Source organism: Pinus tabuliformis, chromosome J (genome assembly GCF_031772625.1).
Source record: "Pinus tabuliformis cultivar Carrire ecotype Pingquan chromosome J, CPIR1, whole genome shotgun sequence".
Taxonomy (NCBI): Eukaryota; Viridiplantae; Streptophyta; class Pinopsida; order Pinales; family Pinaceae; genus Pinus; species Pinus tabuliformis.
Window position 1 is genome coordinate 418357052 of NC_142295.1, and position 16275 is coordinate 418373326.

The window sequence follows — 16275 nt, forward strand, 5'->3', positions numbered from 1 at the left end:
TGCTAAAATATTTTATAGAGATAAAATCTTTACCATCTATTCAATAATTATTAATGATTAAATTAAAATTCTAAAAACTATTATTTTTAAATAAACATACTTATCAACATAATTAATAAATTAAAACAATAACAATAATAATAATAAATTAAATTAAGATAAATTTATTTTAAATTCCATCTGTATATAGCCCCAAGGGATAGCTTAATTGGTTGAGTCATTGTTTCTAAGTATCTTGCCTTGTGGGAGGTCACGAGGTCAAATCTTCTTGATGCCCTTGGGGTTAGGCCCGATATATTAGGCCGCCTTTGGTGGATCTATGTGGAAGCTATACTCCTTTGGTAGATCTGTGTGGAAGCTATACTCCTTTGGTAGATCTGTGTGGAAGCTTTACTCCTTACTCCTTTGGTGGATCTGTGTGGAAGCTATACTCCTTTGGTGGATCAGTGTGGAAGCCCGTATACTCCATTGGTGGATCTGTGTGGAAGCCCGCCTTTGGTGGATCTGTGTGGAAGCTATACTCCTTTGGCGGATTTGTGTGGAAGCTATACTCCTTTGGTGGAGCTATACTCCTTTGGTGGATTTGTGTGGAAGCTATACTCTTTTGGTGGATCTGTGTGGAATCTATACTTTTTTGATGAATCTGTGTGGAAGCTATACTCAGTGATCACGAACCATAATTACCTTAAAAAGATATAAAAAATCCATATATATATATATATATATATATATATATTATATAAATTACATTTTTTATTAACTAATACATTATATTTTATAGGTTGATTTCAATAGAATTAATCTTAGTACCAAAAATAAATTATATACACATCTAAACTATCATGATTAAAAAAACCAAGTTGCAAAATGGGATGGCTACTCTTCTATAAATTATATAGACATCCAAACTATCAAGATTAAGAAAACCAAGTTGCAAAAATGGGTAGGCTACTATTCTATGCTTATAATTGGTCAACAAGCTGCACGCCTGTGAAGAATTTAAGTATACACATTTGCGTATGCATTATTCTAAAGGAATCATTCTCACTTTTAATGAATGGACTGATGGAAATATCGAAGAGTTAAGTTGGATTACGATTATATCACTAATGTGCCATTTTTCTTTTAAGAATGATTGAACCATCTTTGTAATAGAAAAGGACGTGAATAAAATATTATTAATTTGGCGTTGAAATTGAAAAGGATGTGAATAAAATATTATTAATTTGGTGTTGAAGTTGTTAGTGTTTTACATCAATGTTGTTGTACAATATGAATAGGTTCCATGTAATTTGTTGATATTATGTATTTATTTATGAAAATTGTATGATTTTTTTCCATTTTATTTTAAAAATAAATCATAATAGTTGATTCGAAACATTTACCAAATCTTAATGATATGATTAATCCAAAAAACATTTCTTTATTACTTATATATTTTAGACAATATCAAAAATAAAATAAATTACATATAACATAAACCACACATACACCCACACATACACCCTCACAATTGTGAACCACATTTATTATATTAAAATATACCCTCTAAAAATCTCATCACCATAAATTTGAAATATCTATAAAGTACCTTTGTCTTGGTTCATTTATGTCGATGATGGAAATTTTAAATATTTGTGGACCACATCGTTAAAAAAATGCCATTCAAAAAATTCTCCACTATAAATCTGAAAATTTATGAAGCGACTTTTCTTAAAGTATCGATTCATCTAGGTCAATAATGGAACATCTATGAATCGACTTTTCTTTATATTATTAATTCATCCATGTTAACAATGGAAGGTTTAAATATTTTTCCTATTTATATTACATGTATGGATTGAGTTGTAATTTTTACTATTTAATATATATATAATTTAATTATTGGTTTATGAGGAATAATACTTAATAAAAGTTGGATTTTTTATTATTTAAAAATAATTAAATTTAAAAAAAGTGTAAATTATTGGTTTATAAAGAATAATATTTAATAATATTTTGCAAGTAAAACAATAAATTAAATAGAGTTATTATAAAAAAAATATATTATATTTAAATGATTATTAATACTGTGTTATTGTTAAATGAACATTTTCACTTATATAAACATCATTTCATATATTAAATAAAAAATATATTATTTAATTTAATTAAAATAATATTATAATTAAATGCACTTAAGTGATTATTAATATTTTGTAATCGTTAAAAGCCCCGGGCTGGATGCATGGCCAATCGAATTTTTTTCTCACTTCTATGACCTTTTTAAAGCGGATCTGCTGCGGATGGTGGAGGCTTCCCAGACGTCAGGAAGCATTCATAGTGCTATTTCCTCTACTTTTATTGCTCTAATTCCTAAAAAGGAAAGGTCAGACTCCTTCCATGATTATAGGCCTGTTTCGCTCTGCAATATCATGTTCTCAAAAATCATTGCTGAAAGGATGAAGCCAATTTTAAATTCCTTCATCTCTAGGGACCAACATGCTTTCTTAAAAGGCCGTATCATCTTGGATGTTGTTGCCATGACCCAGGAAAGTTTGTTCTCAATGCTGTCAAACAATTTGGACGCGGCTATTCTTAAGATTGATCTGCAAAAAGCCTATGATTGTGTAGACTGGGGTTTCTTAAGAATTTTGTTGGCTAAAATAGGACTGAAAACTCAGGGCATCAACTGGGTAATGTCATGCGTCGAGAATGTCAGATATTCAGTCATTATAAATGGAATTCCTTCGTCTTTCTTCCTAGCGGAGAGAGGTCTCCGACAAGGTTGTCCCCTCTCTCCTCTGCTCTTCATCCTGGTAATGAACTCTCTCAGTCTACAGATAAATAAAGCAGTTGAGGACAAGAGATGTCGCCCGGTTAAGATATGCAAGGACATTTCCCTTTCCCACAATCTCTTTGTTGATGATGTCCTCATCTTTGCTATGCTCTGTAGGGCTTCCTGGGCTTGCCTAAACGAAATCCTTGCAAATTTTCAGAAAGCAACTGGTCTGTTTATCAATAAGGCAAAATCTTCTCTGTTTCACAATGATACAAACATGGAAATCATTCTTTGGATTTCTGAATTGATGGGCATTGCTCCGTTTTCGATCAAGGAAGGGATTAAATATTTGGGTTTCAACTTAAAGGCAAAGGGCAATTCCAAAAGGGATTGGCAATGGTTATTGGACCGTTTTTATAAAAATATTTCAGGCTGGGAGTTAAAATTTCTTTCTTTAGCTGGCAGATTCATTTTAGTGCAGGCAGTTCTATCTCAACTAGCAGTCTATTGGGCACATATCTTCTTTCTCCCTGCTAGTATTATTAACAGAATGAACAGTTTGGCAGCCAATTTCCTCTGGGGAGGGCAAGTAAATCAGAGCAAGTTTCACTTAGTCAAGATGGCTTCTATATCAAAACCAAAGAAGGCTGGGGGTTGGGGTCTTTTAGACATGCGCTCCTTCGGGAAAGCACTCCTCTGCAAGTCTCTTTACAGAGGTATTTTTGGTGACGGGCCATGGAGCAAGGTTATAAGGGCGAAATATTTAAAAGGCAGGAGCTTAGAATTCTGGTACAGAAGGAGTTCCATTGGCATAAGGAAGGGTTCGACAATTTGGCAAAGTCTCAGGAAAGTTCACCCTTTCTTCTTGGAAAATCTTCGATGGAACCTTTGCTCGGGATCTAGTATGCTAATCGGTTTTGATTCTATTTTATATGGTCTGGATTTCTCATTCCCTCCTCCGTTGGTATGCTTCCTTCATAGACTGGGATGTTTCTCATGGGACAAATTGATAAAATCTTGGTCAGATTCTATCCCTGTCTGGAAGGATGGGGAGGACCTGCATCTGCCTCAATCGTTGATCCCTCTCTAGATCTCTGTAAAAGAGAGACTAAATAGCCTGGGGATTTTTTGAGCGGGATCAAAGGATTGTTTGGTTTGGTCTCTTCCAAAAGCAAAACTGCCAGTGCGCGTAAAGGATATCTATGCAGAAATGATCTCTGTTCATCCTCGAAGTCCTGGTCTGCTTTTCCCTCCTTGCCTCTGGGAGGCTGCATGTCCTCTTAAAATGATTATATTTTCTTGGTTGGTATTTGGGAACAAGAATCTTACTTGGGAGGTCCTTCAAAGGAAAAACTGGCAGGGCCCAAGTAGATGTGCCATGTGCCACAACGCAGAAGAATCAAACCTGCATATGTTTTTTCAATGTGCCTCGTCCCTCCATATCTGGTATGATCTATCTTTAGCTTTTGGTTTTCCTTACCTTATCTTTCCTTCTGTACAGGATGGTTTTAAGTGGTGGAGCGGGCAATGTCTATCATGGAGATCTTTGTTTATCATTGCCTGTTGGTTTTTGTGGAAATGGAGAAACGCACAAATTTTTCAAGAATCAAAGGAGCCTCTTTATTCAATTCTTCAGCGTATTATGGCATGCCATGACTCTTTTCATCAGGGCGACTCACAGTCAAAAAAAGTCTGCAAAAAGAAGCTGGATATCTTTTCCTTTCAGACTCCTGCCGCGTTCTTTGATGGAGCTGAGCGCAACCATAGCTGTGGCTGCGGGGTCTTCGTCGTTATAAGTGACAGCCTTCACTATTCAATATCTTGGCATGGTGGTTTTGGCTCAAACTCTCTGGCGGAGGCTAGGGCTCTCACAGGGTTGCTTGCCTTTTGTGTCTTCTTAGGCATCCAGTCTATTTCAATCTTTGGAGACTCGAAATCGCTCATTGATCATGTTAACGGCCTGGGCCTCATAAACTGTCCACACCTCCTTGGATGGTTAAGCCGTATCAAGTTCTTTCGGAACTCAATTAACCAGATTTCGTTCCAGCATATTCCCCGTTCCAGGAATGCCCAGGCTGATATCCTCTCAAAGGATGGTCTTCGCATGCCGCCAGGTCTGTGCTCATTAACAATCATGCATGATGGTATCTCCTTCCTCATTCAGGACTTCAGCATCAATGGAATGTGACTCTTATCCATGGCAAGGCCGTGAGCTCCCTGAGCTTCTGTTTTTCTATATGAATGTGTATTATCATGCAATCCTTAGTTGTTTTTGTTACTTCTGCGGCAAAATGTTTTTGTATCAAATCGGATAAGTAGATATGGTTATGTTTCTGTTTTAGATTTTGATGAACTGGGAAAATCTGTCCCTATATATAGTATCTGTTTCTGGGCATCTCTTTTGCCCCCAAAAATTTGTTATGTATTGCAGATCTTTATATTTTCTTAATATAAATCTATGCTGGTTTTTTTCCTCTGAAAAAAAAGAAAAAGGTATCCTCTAATATATTAAATAAAAAATATATTATTTAATTTAATTAATTTTTTTATAATAAATAAAAGGTTTTAACAATTTTATTGACGTATCACAATCAATGTAATATTAAAAAATATTTCATTATGTTTAATTTTTAATTAAATTATGGTAATTTGAAAAAATGCTAAAGGGAAAGTAGTTTTAATATTTAACCACCAATTTTATAAAAATATGTCAAGATGATAATAATATGTAATAAACATGAATAGCAATTATAACCTTTAAATACAAGCTTTGATATAATTTATTAGACATTTTTAAAATCAAATTTTATTTATCTTTTTGATATCATTAAGTAATACCATAATTATGGCTAAGAAAATAATTGAATATGAAAATTATGGAATTAAGATTAGTTATCGCAAGATTTTTTTTTATGTAACTAGCCAGAAGAATTTCAAATATTTTGTTAATCCACTTTGTTATTAGATGATGAACTTATATCTAAATTCAAAAATTAGTTAAAATTTTTCAACATGGATATATCGTTTCAAATATATCTTAACTCTAAATCTACCAAATGTTAAGAGGGATTAAATTTTTGGAAGTAGAAACCTTTTTTAGGGACTTAGAACTCGAGAAAAAATTTACATTTTATAGGGGGTTGATCTCTTTCAAGGGTTTGATAGATCCAATATTAAGATAAATCTAGACTAATGTTATTTAATTTTTTTGTTGATTTTGTGTATGTGTGTGTGTGTGAATTGGGTCTAGCTCAAGTGGTGAAGAGGAAAGTTGTCATCTCTCCCTGCTTAGGTTCAACTACAACTTTGTGGCATGCTTGCTTTCTTCATGAGCTAATTGTTGAAGGTTACCTAGCCTTTAGTTCTAAATAATTGGTTTACCCTATGTATGATATTTGGAATGAGGGAAATTACTTAATAGGTTTCCAAAAAAAAATCATTAAATAAAAGAAAATTAATTAATTAAAATAGAAAAATAAAATTGTGTGTGTGGGGGGGGGGGAAGAAAATGTAAACTTTTATTTTAGTATGAAAGAAAGCTACATTCGTAAAAAGCATAAATTTTATTTATTGTCATATCCAATGAAAGAAATAGGGTTGAATCTCATGGCCACACTATCATAAAAGATAGAATTAAAGATCCAGAAGAATATAAATTGATATTGAATACAACTATCAATATGTTTCAAAAACAGAAACATAGTTACAAGCCCATAAAACATTAAAGAAAAAATTGAATACTCATGTATCTAAAGAGATGGATTGATCACAACAATCTTAGCTTGTTATCCCTGAAGATGGGTGAAGTGTTCACCTGAAACATCAAACACCTCAGTGAAATTACACAGTTCTCCATAAACATGCATCATCAATTTACTAACTGTGAAAATCTACATGCTAAAATGCAAGTATGTTAGGTATGTAGTGATCCACGAGGATCCAAAAAGTCAAAGGATTTGAAGTCCTCAAATCTCAGCAAAACATGCACCAAGTTGTAGATCTCGTCGAGACGATTCCAATAGCACAAATGGAACCTCAAACTGAGTTCATATGACAAAGTTATGCTCATTTGAAGTTTTTGGTAAACAATAAAAGTTTTGGCATTGATAATGCCATGTGTCATCACCAGGAAGGTTCCACGTGGCACCATGTAGAGAGTGTCATGTGGCACCAACTAGAGGGTGTCATGTGTCACCCACCATAACCATCCATGTGGCATCATGTTGGCATTCTAGTGGCATCATGATCAACAAGTGATGTGGACCAATTAGCGAACGCCATGTGGCACCCCGCGGTTGGCCGCCTTGACTTACTAGCTAAAAAAATAAATGCGTTGTGTAACAGTATGGGGTCGAACCTCTGACCTCGACAGGTATCGACCAATGACATATCATTGGGCCAGTAGTTTCACATGTTAAATATGGGAGTTCGTGTGTTATTTTAATACAATGTAATACAACAATTTAAAAAAAATAATGGGGGCCCGCAACTTTGACACGAGGAACCCCATTAAAAACCCCACATACCAATGTTTTAATATAGTCAATGCCAACCAATGTGCCAACTATGGGCATTGGTTTATCCACCCAACGAAAATTTATATATTGAATATATTCGAACAGAGGTTGGGAGAAGGGCCACAAATGCAGAGAGGGAAAATTAGTGACATTCGACAGGTGGCAGGCTCAAAGGGATCCCGCGCGAGAACAAATCTTGAGGTAGATACTAGGAATATTCCTAGGGAATATTTTAAGGAATATTCCAAGCATATTTTGATCTGTTTTGGCGTGAAAATTGAGGAGGAGGTGACAATTCCAAAACCTAGTCAAGTTTTTACTCATTTTTCTCAAAATTTAGTAAGGAATCCACTTGTGCAGTTAGAATTGAGATCGAAGCAGTGGATTTTGGGTCATTCCCAAATGTGAGGTATTGAAATGTATTTTGCCATTATGTTGCTAAGATAATAAAGAGGCCTCTCCACTTTGAAGTTGGTGCTAGAGATGTAGCTCACACATTGTGAGTGAACTCCATTAACAAATCTTGGTGTCTTGTCTATGTTGCCTTATTTTTGTGCTATTTCTTCATGGATGTTGCATTTATGGTATTTTCATGCCCTTTAAGCAATTATGTTTAACACAACCAAAGGAAAGATCCCAGATCATGTAGGGATCTCAAAGTTCTTGAGAGAGATATAACCCAAATTCTACTTCATTAGTATTTAGTGTACCCTCTAGAACCTCTAGCCTTTTGTGGATTATATGTCTACTTATATGTTGAGCTCTCTATATATTTGTGAAAAAGAAATGGATTAGAAACATTATTCCAATGCCTTTGCTTGGTGAAACAATTCTCTTAGAATAAGGTTATGCATCCTAATTGATCCATTTACCTAATCAATGACCAACTTTGAGTCCCTCACCACCTGAAGGTGAGTAATTCCCCGTTCATTTGCCATTCTCAATAGTATTTCTAATGCCTTTGATTCTATAATGTTATTTGTGCCTTCCCTTGGACCTCCTCTGAAAAATATTATGTGAATTTTAAAGGAATATCATTCATCCAACTTTGCATGAACCAAGTCTACCTTGACATGCACCTTCAAAAAAGACCCACACTTGAGTCTTGTTAACCTTTATTTCTCCTAACATTCTTTGACTTTTTATTTTAGGACTTATGTGATTCCTTCAAAAATAGCTTTTATTTGATGATGCAATTGAATATTAAGGGATTCCTTGTCTTCAAAATGTTTGCATTCCAGCTAACCATATAGCCTAGCATATTATTAAGGATGACGTTTTGTATTCTTTTAGGGATTTGTTATTAAACAATATATCCATGCATTATAATTGTCAAGCTAGTATGGTAACTCCTAGATTGATACATGTTCCATTAGATCTCAATCAAATTTATGCAACTCCTCTAACTCATTAGTTCACTATCTGAGAGTCAATTCATCTACATCTTCTTGAATATTTACAATCTTATTATTTACATGGAGATAAATCTTAAAGGGTTATGTCCAACATTCTCCCCTTAAGTCAAAGAGGTGTTTGTGAGCCCAAGCATCATTTTGAACTTTTGAACTTTTGTCTTCCAAGTTATTTGGTGAAGATGTGTGCAACTTAATCATTTGTGGAACAATATATTAAATGAGTAGTCTTGGCCTCTATGTGACATCAAATGAAACAAAAAATTTTGTTCATGTGTTTGGTTTGATCATATAATCTAGGATTCTTAGCCAACTTGATTGCAGAAATATTGTCAACCAAAAGAGGCTTAGAATTCACTTCTCCTGCAAATCTTCAAGTATTTTCCCGAGCTAGGAAATCTCCTATGTCGCTTCTACAACTGCCAAATATTCTACCTTTATCCTGGAATCTACTGAAATAAATTAATTTGTGTGACCTCCATGAGAAAGATTTTGATCCAAAACTCAAGAGATAACCGAAATTTTACATTCCATTTTCTTTGTCTCCGTCAAATTCTGAATTGGAATATCCAATCAAATTGAAGTCATCCATCTGTGAGTATTTAGTCCAGATTATTGAGTTCCTTTTAAGTACTTCAAAACTATTTTTGCAGAAGAACCAATGTCCTTCATAAGAATTTTTCTTAAATCTAGAAATAATTTCAACAATAAATGAAATATATGGTCTTGTAGTAGTGAGGTAGATAAGATTTCCATACGTTGTTTGTAGTTGGTTGCATCCTCAAATTCATTCCCTTCTTTTGATGTGAGCTTCAATTTATGTTCCATTAGAGTAGATAGAGGGTTGCATTAAACCATGCCAAACCTTGCTTTGTGCTTGTCAAGTGAGCCATTTGATGTGTACTTGTTCTTGTAGACCTACTTGTATCCAACTGGTTTAGTTCCAAATTCAGGGCCCACCAACTTCCATGTTATGTTCTTTATGAGAGTATCGTACTCCTTCTGTGTTGCTTCTTTTTGTTCATCATGAGAAGCAACTTCTTTAAAGGAATTTGGTTCAAATTTAGTAGACATATTCAATTAACAATTATATGAAACATTCATTTCATCTACATCAATTGAATTAAAATAATCTAAATCACCTTCATCTTGTTTGGTGGAACCTTTGATTCTTGTATTTTTGACCTCATGGAGACGAAAAATTTAAAGCATTTTCGTGAGCCATTTTGGTGGAACTTTCTAAGATGGTCTAGGTTTCTTTACTAACTGAGATGGGGATAAATCAAGGTTTATCCTTCCAATTCTCTCAATCACATCACTTAATGGGTCTTCCCGATCTGAAGAAGTGGTAAAACCTTTATGACGGGGAGACAATGTTTCATAAGGAGATTCCATAGATTGATCCAAGATAGGGATCCACCCTTATTGATTTGGAGTCTCATTATCAAATTCATGATATGTAATTTCATGATTGAATCTATCCAAATGGTCAAGTTTTCGCTCAACAATGTTGTCAATCTTGGAAGATTCAACAAAAATACATCTCTAGACAGAATAAACTTTTTGGTTATCTCATCATAAAGATGATATGCTTTGGTGGTATCTAGATACCCCAAGAAGGTTCACTTCCAATCCCTTGCTTCAAGTTTTATTATTTGTTCCTTGGGAATCAAGGCACAATAGGTAGAACCAACAGACCCTAATATGCCTTACTAAAGGAATATGACCATACCACATTTCATAAGGGATATTATTTCTGAGAGCATGAGATGGACATTTATTTTTCACATACTCTACACATAGAATGACATAATCCCAAAACAACAATTTTACATTTTTGAAAAGCATCATTGACCAAACCATATTCAAAATAGTCTTGTTTATTCTTTTAGCTACATCATTTTGTTGAGGATTGTATGGAGCTATGATTTGATGTTGGGTCCCATGTTGGTGAAGGTAGTTTTCAAATTCATTAGAGGTATATTCTCTTCCATTATTAGCATGAAGAGAGTCAATATGTGATTGTGCTCCATTTTCAATCCATACATGAAAATTTATGAAAGTTTCAAAAGCTTGAGACTTAATTTTCAACAAGTACACCCAAGACATTTTGGTGTAATCATTAATAAAAGTTGCAATATATTTATTTCAATTAGCAGAAGGAACATGCATAGGGCCACACAAATAAGAAAGTATCAATCCAAGTTTTTAACATGCTCTTGAAGTATAAACATGGAAAGATTGTTTGCTATGATTTATAAGGATACATGCATGACATTGCTTAAGTTTTAATTTAATAGGAATAGTAGGAAAAACTAGAAACAACATTATTTTGCAATAAGGGAAGGTTTTCATGATTAATATATCCAAATCTAACATGCCACAAAAGACAATATGGCAATGTACCTTCATCATGATGAGAGATGTATGCATAATTTTGCATATGAGTAGATGTCCCTTTTAGTTTCAATAGTATTTCATCCTCCACTCCACTTATGACATCCATGTTGTCAGATGTTTTCCTTATTTCTACTTTTCCATCAAACACATGAATAGAGTGGCCTTGCTGGAAAATGTGAACTATAAATCCACCTACCCTTGCCATATGTTAAAAAAAAAGATATGTATCCTTTGCATAATCATAATGAACAAATAACTGATCAATGTTTGTCCCATATTTATTACACAAAGCACATATACCTAGCTCATGCCTTGATCCTTTTAAAAGACAACCCATATTAATTTTCCCTAGCAAGTGACTACCACATGAATATTCTAGATTTCAATGGTGCCTTTACTTTCCAAAAAAAATTCCACCACCACCTTCTTCCTCAAACATGAATTTAGACCTTAATTTAGGAAAAAATGTACCCTAAGATAGAATTTTGGACCAAACTAGTGAGTCCTCTTCTAATATTATTCATATGTGGGTTTGTAATAATCTCTAAGTGAATCCAAACCATCATTGTACCAACATACCTTTTAGACTTAGTGGATTTCCCCTATTCCATCCATGCCACCATATGTTAGTGCTCATATCATTTATTACATTAGTTATAGTAATTCTCGGATTTGTATTCTAAATATCAAGTCTCGGGGACAAAGAGAATTCCCTATAGTAACCACCTAAGAATTGAGCCCTAACACAATTTTTTTCCATCATCAACTCTCCATGCTAGATAATTCCCCATGATATGTAAGGACTATACCAAAACTTTCCAAATTATAGAGGCATTGGCATATGATTTTACTGGAGTTTTAATCTAATCTTCTGATGGGAAGCAAAATTTATTTATTATTGGATGGTTTATCATTAATTTGAACCATACATAAATACATAATGGAGATGACTCTTGGTTTCATATTCTAAATGACTCTTCCTATCCTCTTATGACTCTTCATATTATTCCTCCTATATCTATATATCTATTTACAATAATATTTCTAATTTACCTCAATCCCTAAGAGTTAGATATCTAATCCCCCCTAATCTGAAGGTGTGTTTGTGTGATCCAAATTAGATAATTATATTAATTTTCATCTATATTTATGCCTTCATAATGGAAAAAATTGGAGGAATCAACTTGTAGGGTCATTTTGAGAGTGGCTCCTAGTTTGGAAAATTGAGGTATGAAACCTTCCAAATCCATTTTGAAGCATTACACAAGGTTTCTTGGGGTAAAAGCTTTCTCACTTTAGCATAGGGCCCTAAGACACTGATTTTCACATAGGACCTTTCCAAGGGTGCAATAATTGTGTTAATTGAAGTTCATGTGCAAAAGTTATGCCCCCCATAGGTTGACCTACTGTTGAGCCTCATGATTGCTTCATTTCGACACTCTCCCTTACCTATTTTTCCTTTCCTTGACCATCATCATCAACTCAATAGGCATCAAACTACAAGGTTTTTGACATGATAAGGTAATTAATTGTATTATCTTTCATATTTAATAATGTTCCTTATTATTGAGTTAATATTTGTATTAGCTACAAAAATTGCACAATTCTGCAGCTAATCCATGTTTCTGTAGCCGATTCCAAGGTTTATCAGGATCGGAGGTGCCATCTAAGAGGAAAAAGATATGGATAGCTGTAGATTGATCGCTTTAACGATTTCCTCCTATTCATCCGAACTAGATCATCAGAGGATTGTTCGATTGCGTGGTCAAAGGGTAAAGTCAACCTGGTTGTTGAACATGCGAGCGAGAGTCTAAAATTCTTGCGCTTCACGATTTGGTTTGCCAAATATAAAATCGTGAGCAACAATATCTCGATATTTGTTAGAAACTTAATTTAGAACTCTGTTGGATAAGGTAAGCGTAAAACCTCGAACAATTATTGACACGGGCTTTTATAAATACTGTGCAACAAACATGAACATGAGGTTAATTTATATATGCAACAATATTGTTTCAAACTCTGTTTTACCTATTAATGAAGACTGAAGCCTTGATGCGTAGCTGACTATTCAATTAAAGTTCTGTGACTGCCTGTTTGTGGAGGGCCCCTGCAAACAGTGAAGGTTTTTCATTTTTCGTATATTTTCTTTACCATTTTGTTAGTTGCTCATATGTTTTAGAATCATTTTGCAGTCTTGATTTCAATCAGATAGTGATATAAATATTTCACTAATAGTTCCTTTTTCAAGTTGATTTATAATGATGCTAATGGTAGTGTAATCGCTTTTCATAGATTTCTTTATAATTTCAGAGTGTTTCATTTCAGAGCTTGAGTGATTTCTTTATAGTTTCATTTTACAGTATTTCATTTCAAAACTTGAGTGATTTCTTTATAGTTTCGTTTTACAGTATTTCATTTCAAAGTATGAGTGATTTCTTTATGGTTTTCATTTCAAAGCATGAGTGATTGATAATAAGTAAATGTGTGGTTTTGATTTTGAATAGAAGTCAATTTCATTTTGGCTTTATGCAAAGGATTGTTAGAATGTTAGATGAGTAATTTTGCTTTTAGAGATTAAATTTGTATTGCAATAGATCAGTTAAGTTTTCTTAATGAGATAGTGTGAGTTCTCTTTAAGTTTCATTTTGCAAGTGTGAAGAGAATTTTTTATTTCATTAGAAAGGACTGAGGAAATTTTAGGAATATTTAATGTGTTAAATCAATTTTCTTTGAAGAGTAAGATAGGAATGAAAAACATCTTTAGAAGTAATTTTCAATAACTCAATCATGTACATTAATAATCCGATTTAATAAGAAGGACTTCTAGCATATATAGCGCACTTGCACTTCATAAGTTTACCAACTCCGATTGATAATTTATGTAACAATTTAAGACAATTAAATTGACAAACATTTTTTGGTGTCATTGTCGGGGAAGTGTAATAGAAGTCTTTGTATTTTTTTTTTTTTGATAAAAAAATAACTCAACAAAACAAAAACATGATATGCATAGGGAAAGAGACTCTAGGGGTAGATTTGTAGGTAGAGGTAAGAGTTTAATTCCAACAACATCACTCACCCCACCACGACCTTGTAGTGCCACACCATGCACACAAACTTGAATTCCATCCATAGAAGGCAAACACAAAATCCCTGAGGTATTAAGATCCGAAATCCAACCTAGAGATTCACCAACTTCATCAACATAAGCCATAATAGAAGAAGTTCCCATATCCCCAACAACAAGAGTAATTTTCCTATCTTCAACTGGAGAATAACTTCTAGCTCAAGAACTGGAAGTTCCTGCTGAAGAATAGGAAGAAGAAACCCATTTTAACAAACCATTGTTAGAAGAACTAGAGGAAACTGAAAACCCAATTTTGGAACTCGAACACTATATTATTTCTGAGGAATCTACAATGGCTGGAGAAGGGGAAGGAGAGGTACATAATTTGAATGGTGAACAACCTAGGATTGGAGGAGGAAATAGGGGAGGTGGAAGAGGTGGAGGAAGAGGAAGAGGGAGAGGGAGAGAAGAAGATATAAATCGAAACCCCTTTGGATTTCCTATCCTTGATGAAATACAATTGTGATAATGAAAAATATCTCACCCTTTATCCTTCCAAAATTTCATGGACTAAGGAGTGAAGACCCTGAAACATTTCTCTTTGAATTTGAAGTCTTGTGTAGATCATATGATTATCTGCACGATGCTCAAAAGTTGAAATTATTACATGCAACCCTTAAAGATGCAGCATTAATATGATTTATGGGTTTAGGAATAAATTCCATAAGAACACGAGAAAAAATGAAAACTACATTCTTAGTGAAATATAAGGACTGTTGTATGCCCCATAATATTAAGGATGAATTCTTTAAAATGGTACAGAAAGAAGATGAAATTCTTGAAGACTTCGTTGACAGATTTGCTTATAATGTTAAAAGGGCAAAAAATGAATAATCTAGATGAGGAAACTTTGAAAGCTCTCTTATTGAAATCCATTAGAGATGAGTGGATTGATCTTCTCAATCTAATGGGCAAGGGGGGCATTTCTCAGTTATCACTTGGAGAAATTTGTGAGTTATGCATACGCATTTCAAGAGGCAAAGCAAAAACTAGGAAAAATCCAAGAGATCCTCTTTTATGAAGGATTAATAAATCTGTAGCTAGGACAGTAAGTAGAGAAGAATTAGGTAATTTGATTGATAATTTTAAAACATATATTTTAGGGAGTCTTAGTGAACAAATTGACAGCCTTAAAATACAAAACAAGCAAAAATATGAAAATGTCGCTTTGCCATTTTTTGCCTTAAGTGCAGGAAGAAACATGCCTTGAGAGATTGTTCTCTTGATTTAAAGAGTGTAGAAACTTGTGTTATATGTGTGGAAAATCATGATACAAAATAATGTTCCTCTGTACCAGGTCTTAAAAGTTTTTTATCAAGAAGGAGTACCAAATCAGGTAGACCCTCTTTGTTTTATTGCCAAAAGACCCTGGTAGAATCCACAGGCAAATACAACTCAAGTTTTTAACATTCAACCATTTGCACAATCATCACAAAGTAATTGGACTGCCCCAATGACTTAGCAATCTTGGCCATAACCTTGGTCACAAGGATGGAAAAATCATTATTGAAAGTACCCTTAATATCCTCAATATCCTCAATTTCCACAATTTCAACAATCATATCCTACTTTTCCTCCACAATATTATCCTCGGCTAGTTCAACAAACTCAACCCCACAATTTGAATCCACAACTTTCATTACCATTTCCTCAAAGACCAAACCAATTGCTTGCCCAATTCCAAATCCAAATAATAATAAAAAATCACAACCTATTTACAATATGGAAGTACAAAATTTCCAAACTTACATGATAACTCCAATGGATCTAAACAATGTTAACTTAGATCTGCTAGAATATTAGAGAAAAAGTCCCTATTAGTTGTTATTCACGAAAATGAAAAAGAAAAGATCTCTGAAGAAGAGAAGTATCTTAATGAAAAAGAAAAAACTCAAAAACAAGTTACTCCAACACATCCAAATAACTGAACTCTTATTATTCAACAACCTTCAATATCTGTTTCAAAACCACCTTTTCCTGAGAGATTAAAAATTGATGAAGGGGTAGAAAAACAAATTTTATTGCTTGACTATGACATGTTAGATGAACTGAATAATG

The 16275-nt window shown here is 33.8% G+C and overlaps 1 protein-coding gene across 1 annotated transcript in view; it reads left to right on the forward strand.

The window, feature by feature from the left end:
• The first annotated feature begins 2285 nt into the window (after window positions 1–2285).
• Window positions 2286–16275, forward strand: part of LOC149227612 (putative LRR receptor-like serine/threonine-protein kinase At1g56140) — an 872347-nt gene continuing 858357 nt past the window's right edge. The window contains exon 1 of the mRNA XM_089380551.1: window positions 2286–3550. Coding sequence (XP_089236677.1) covers window positions 2286–3550 — 1265 coding nt within the window. The remainder of the gene's footprint in view (window positions 3551–16275) is intronic.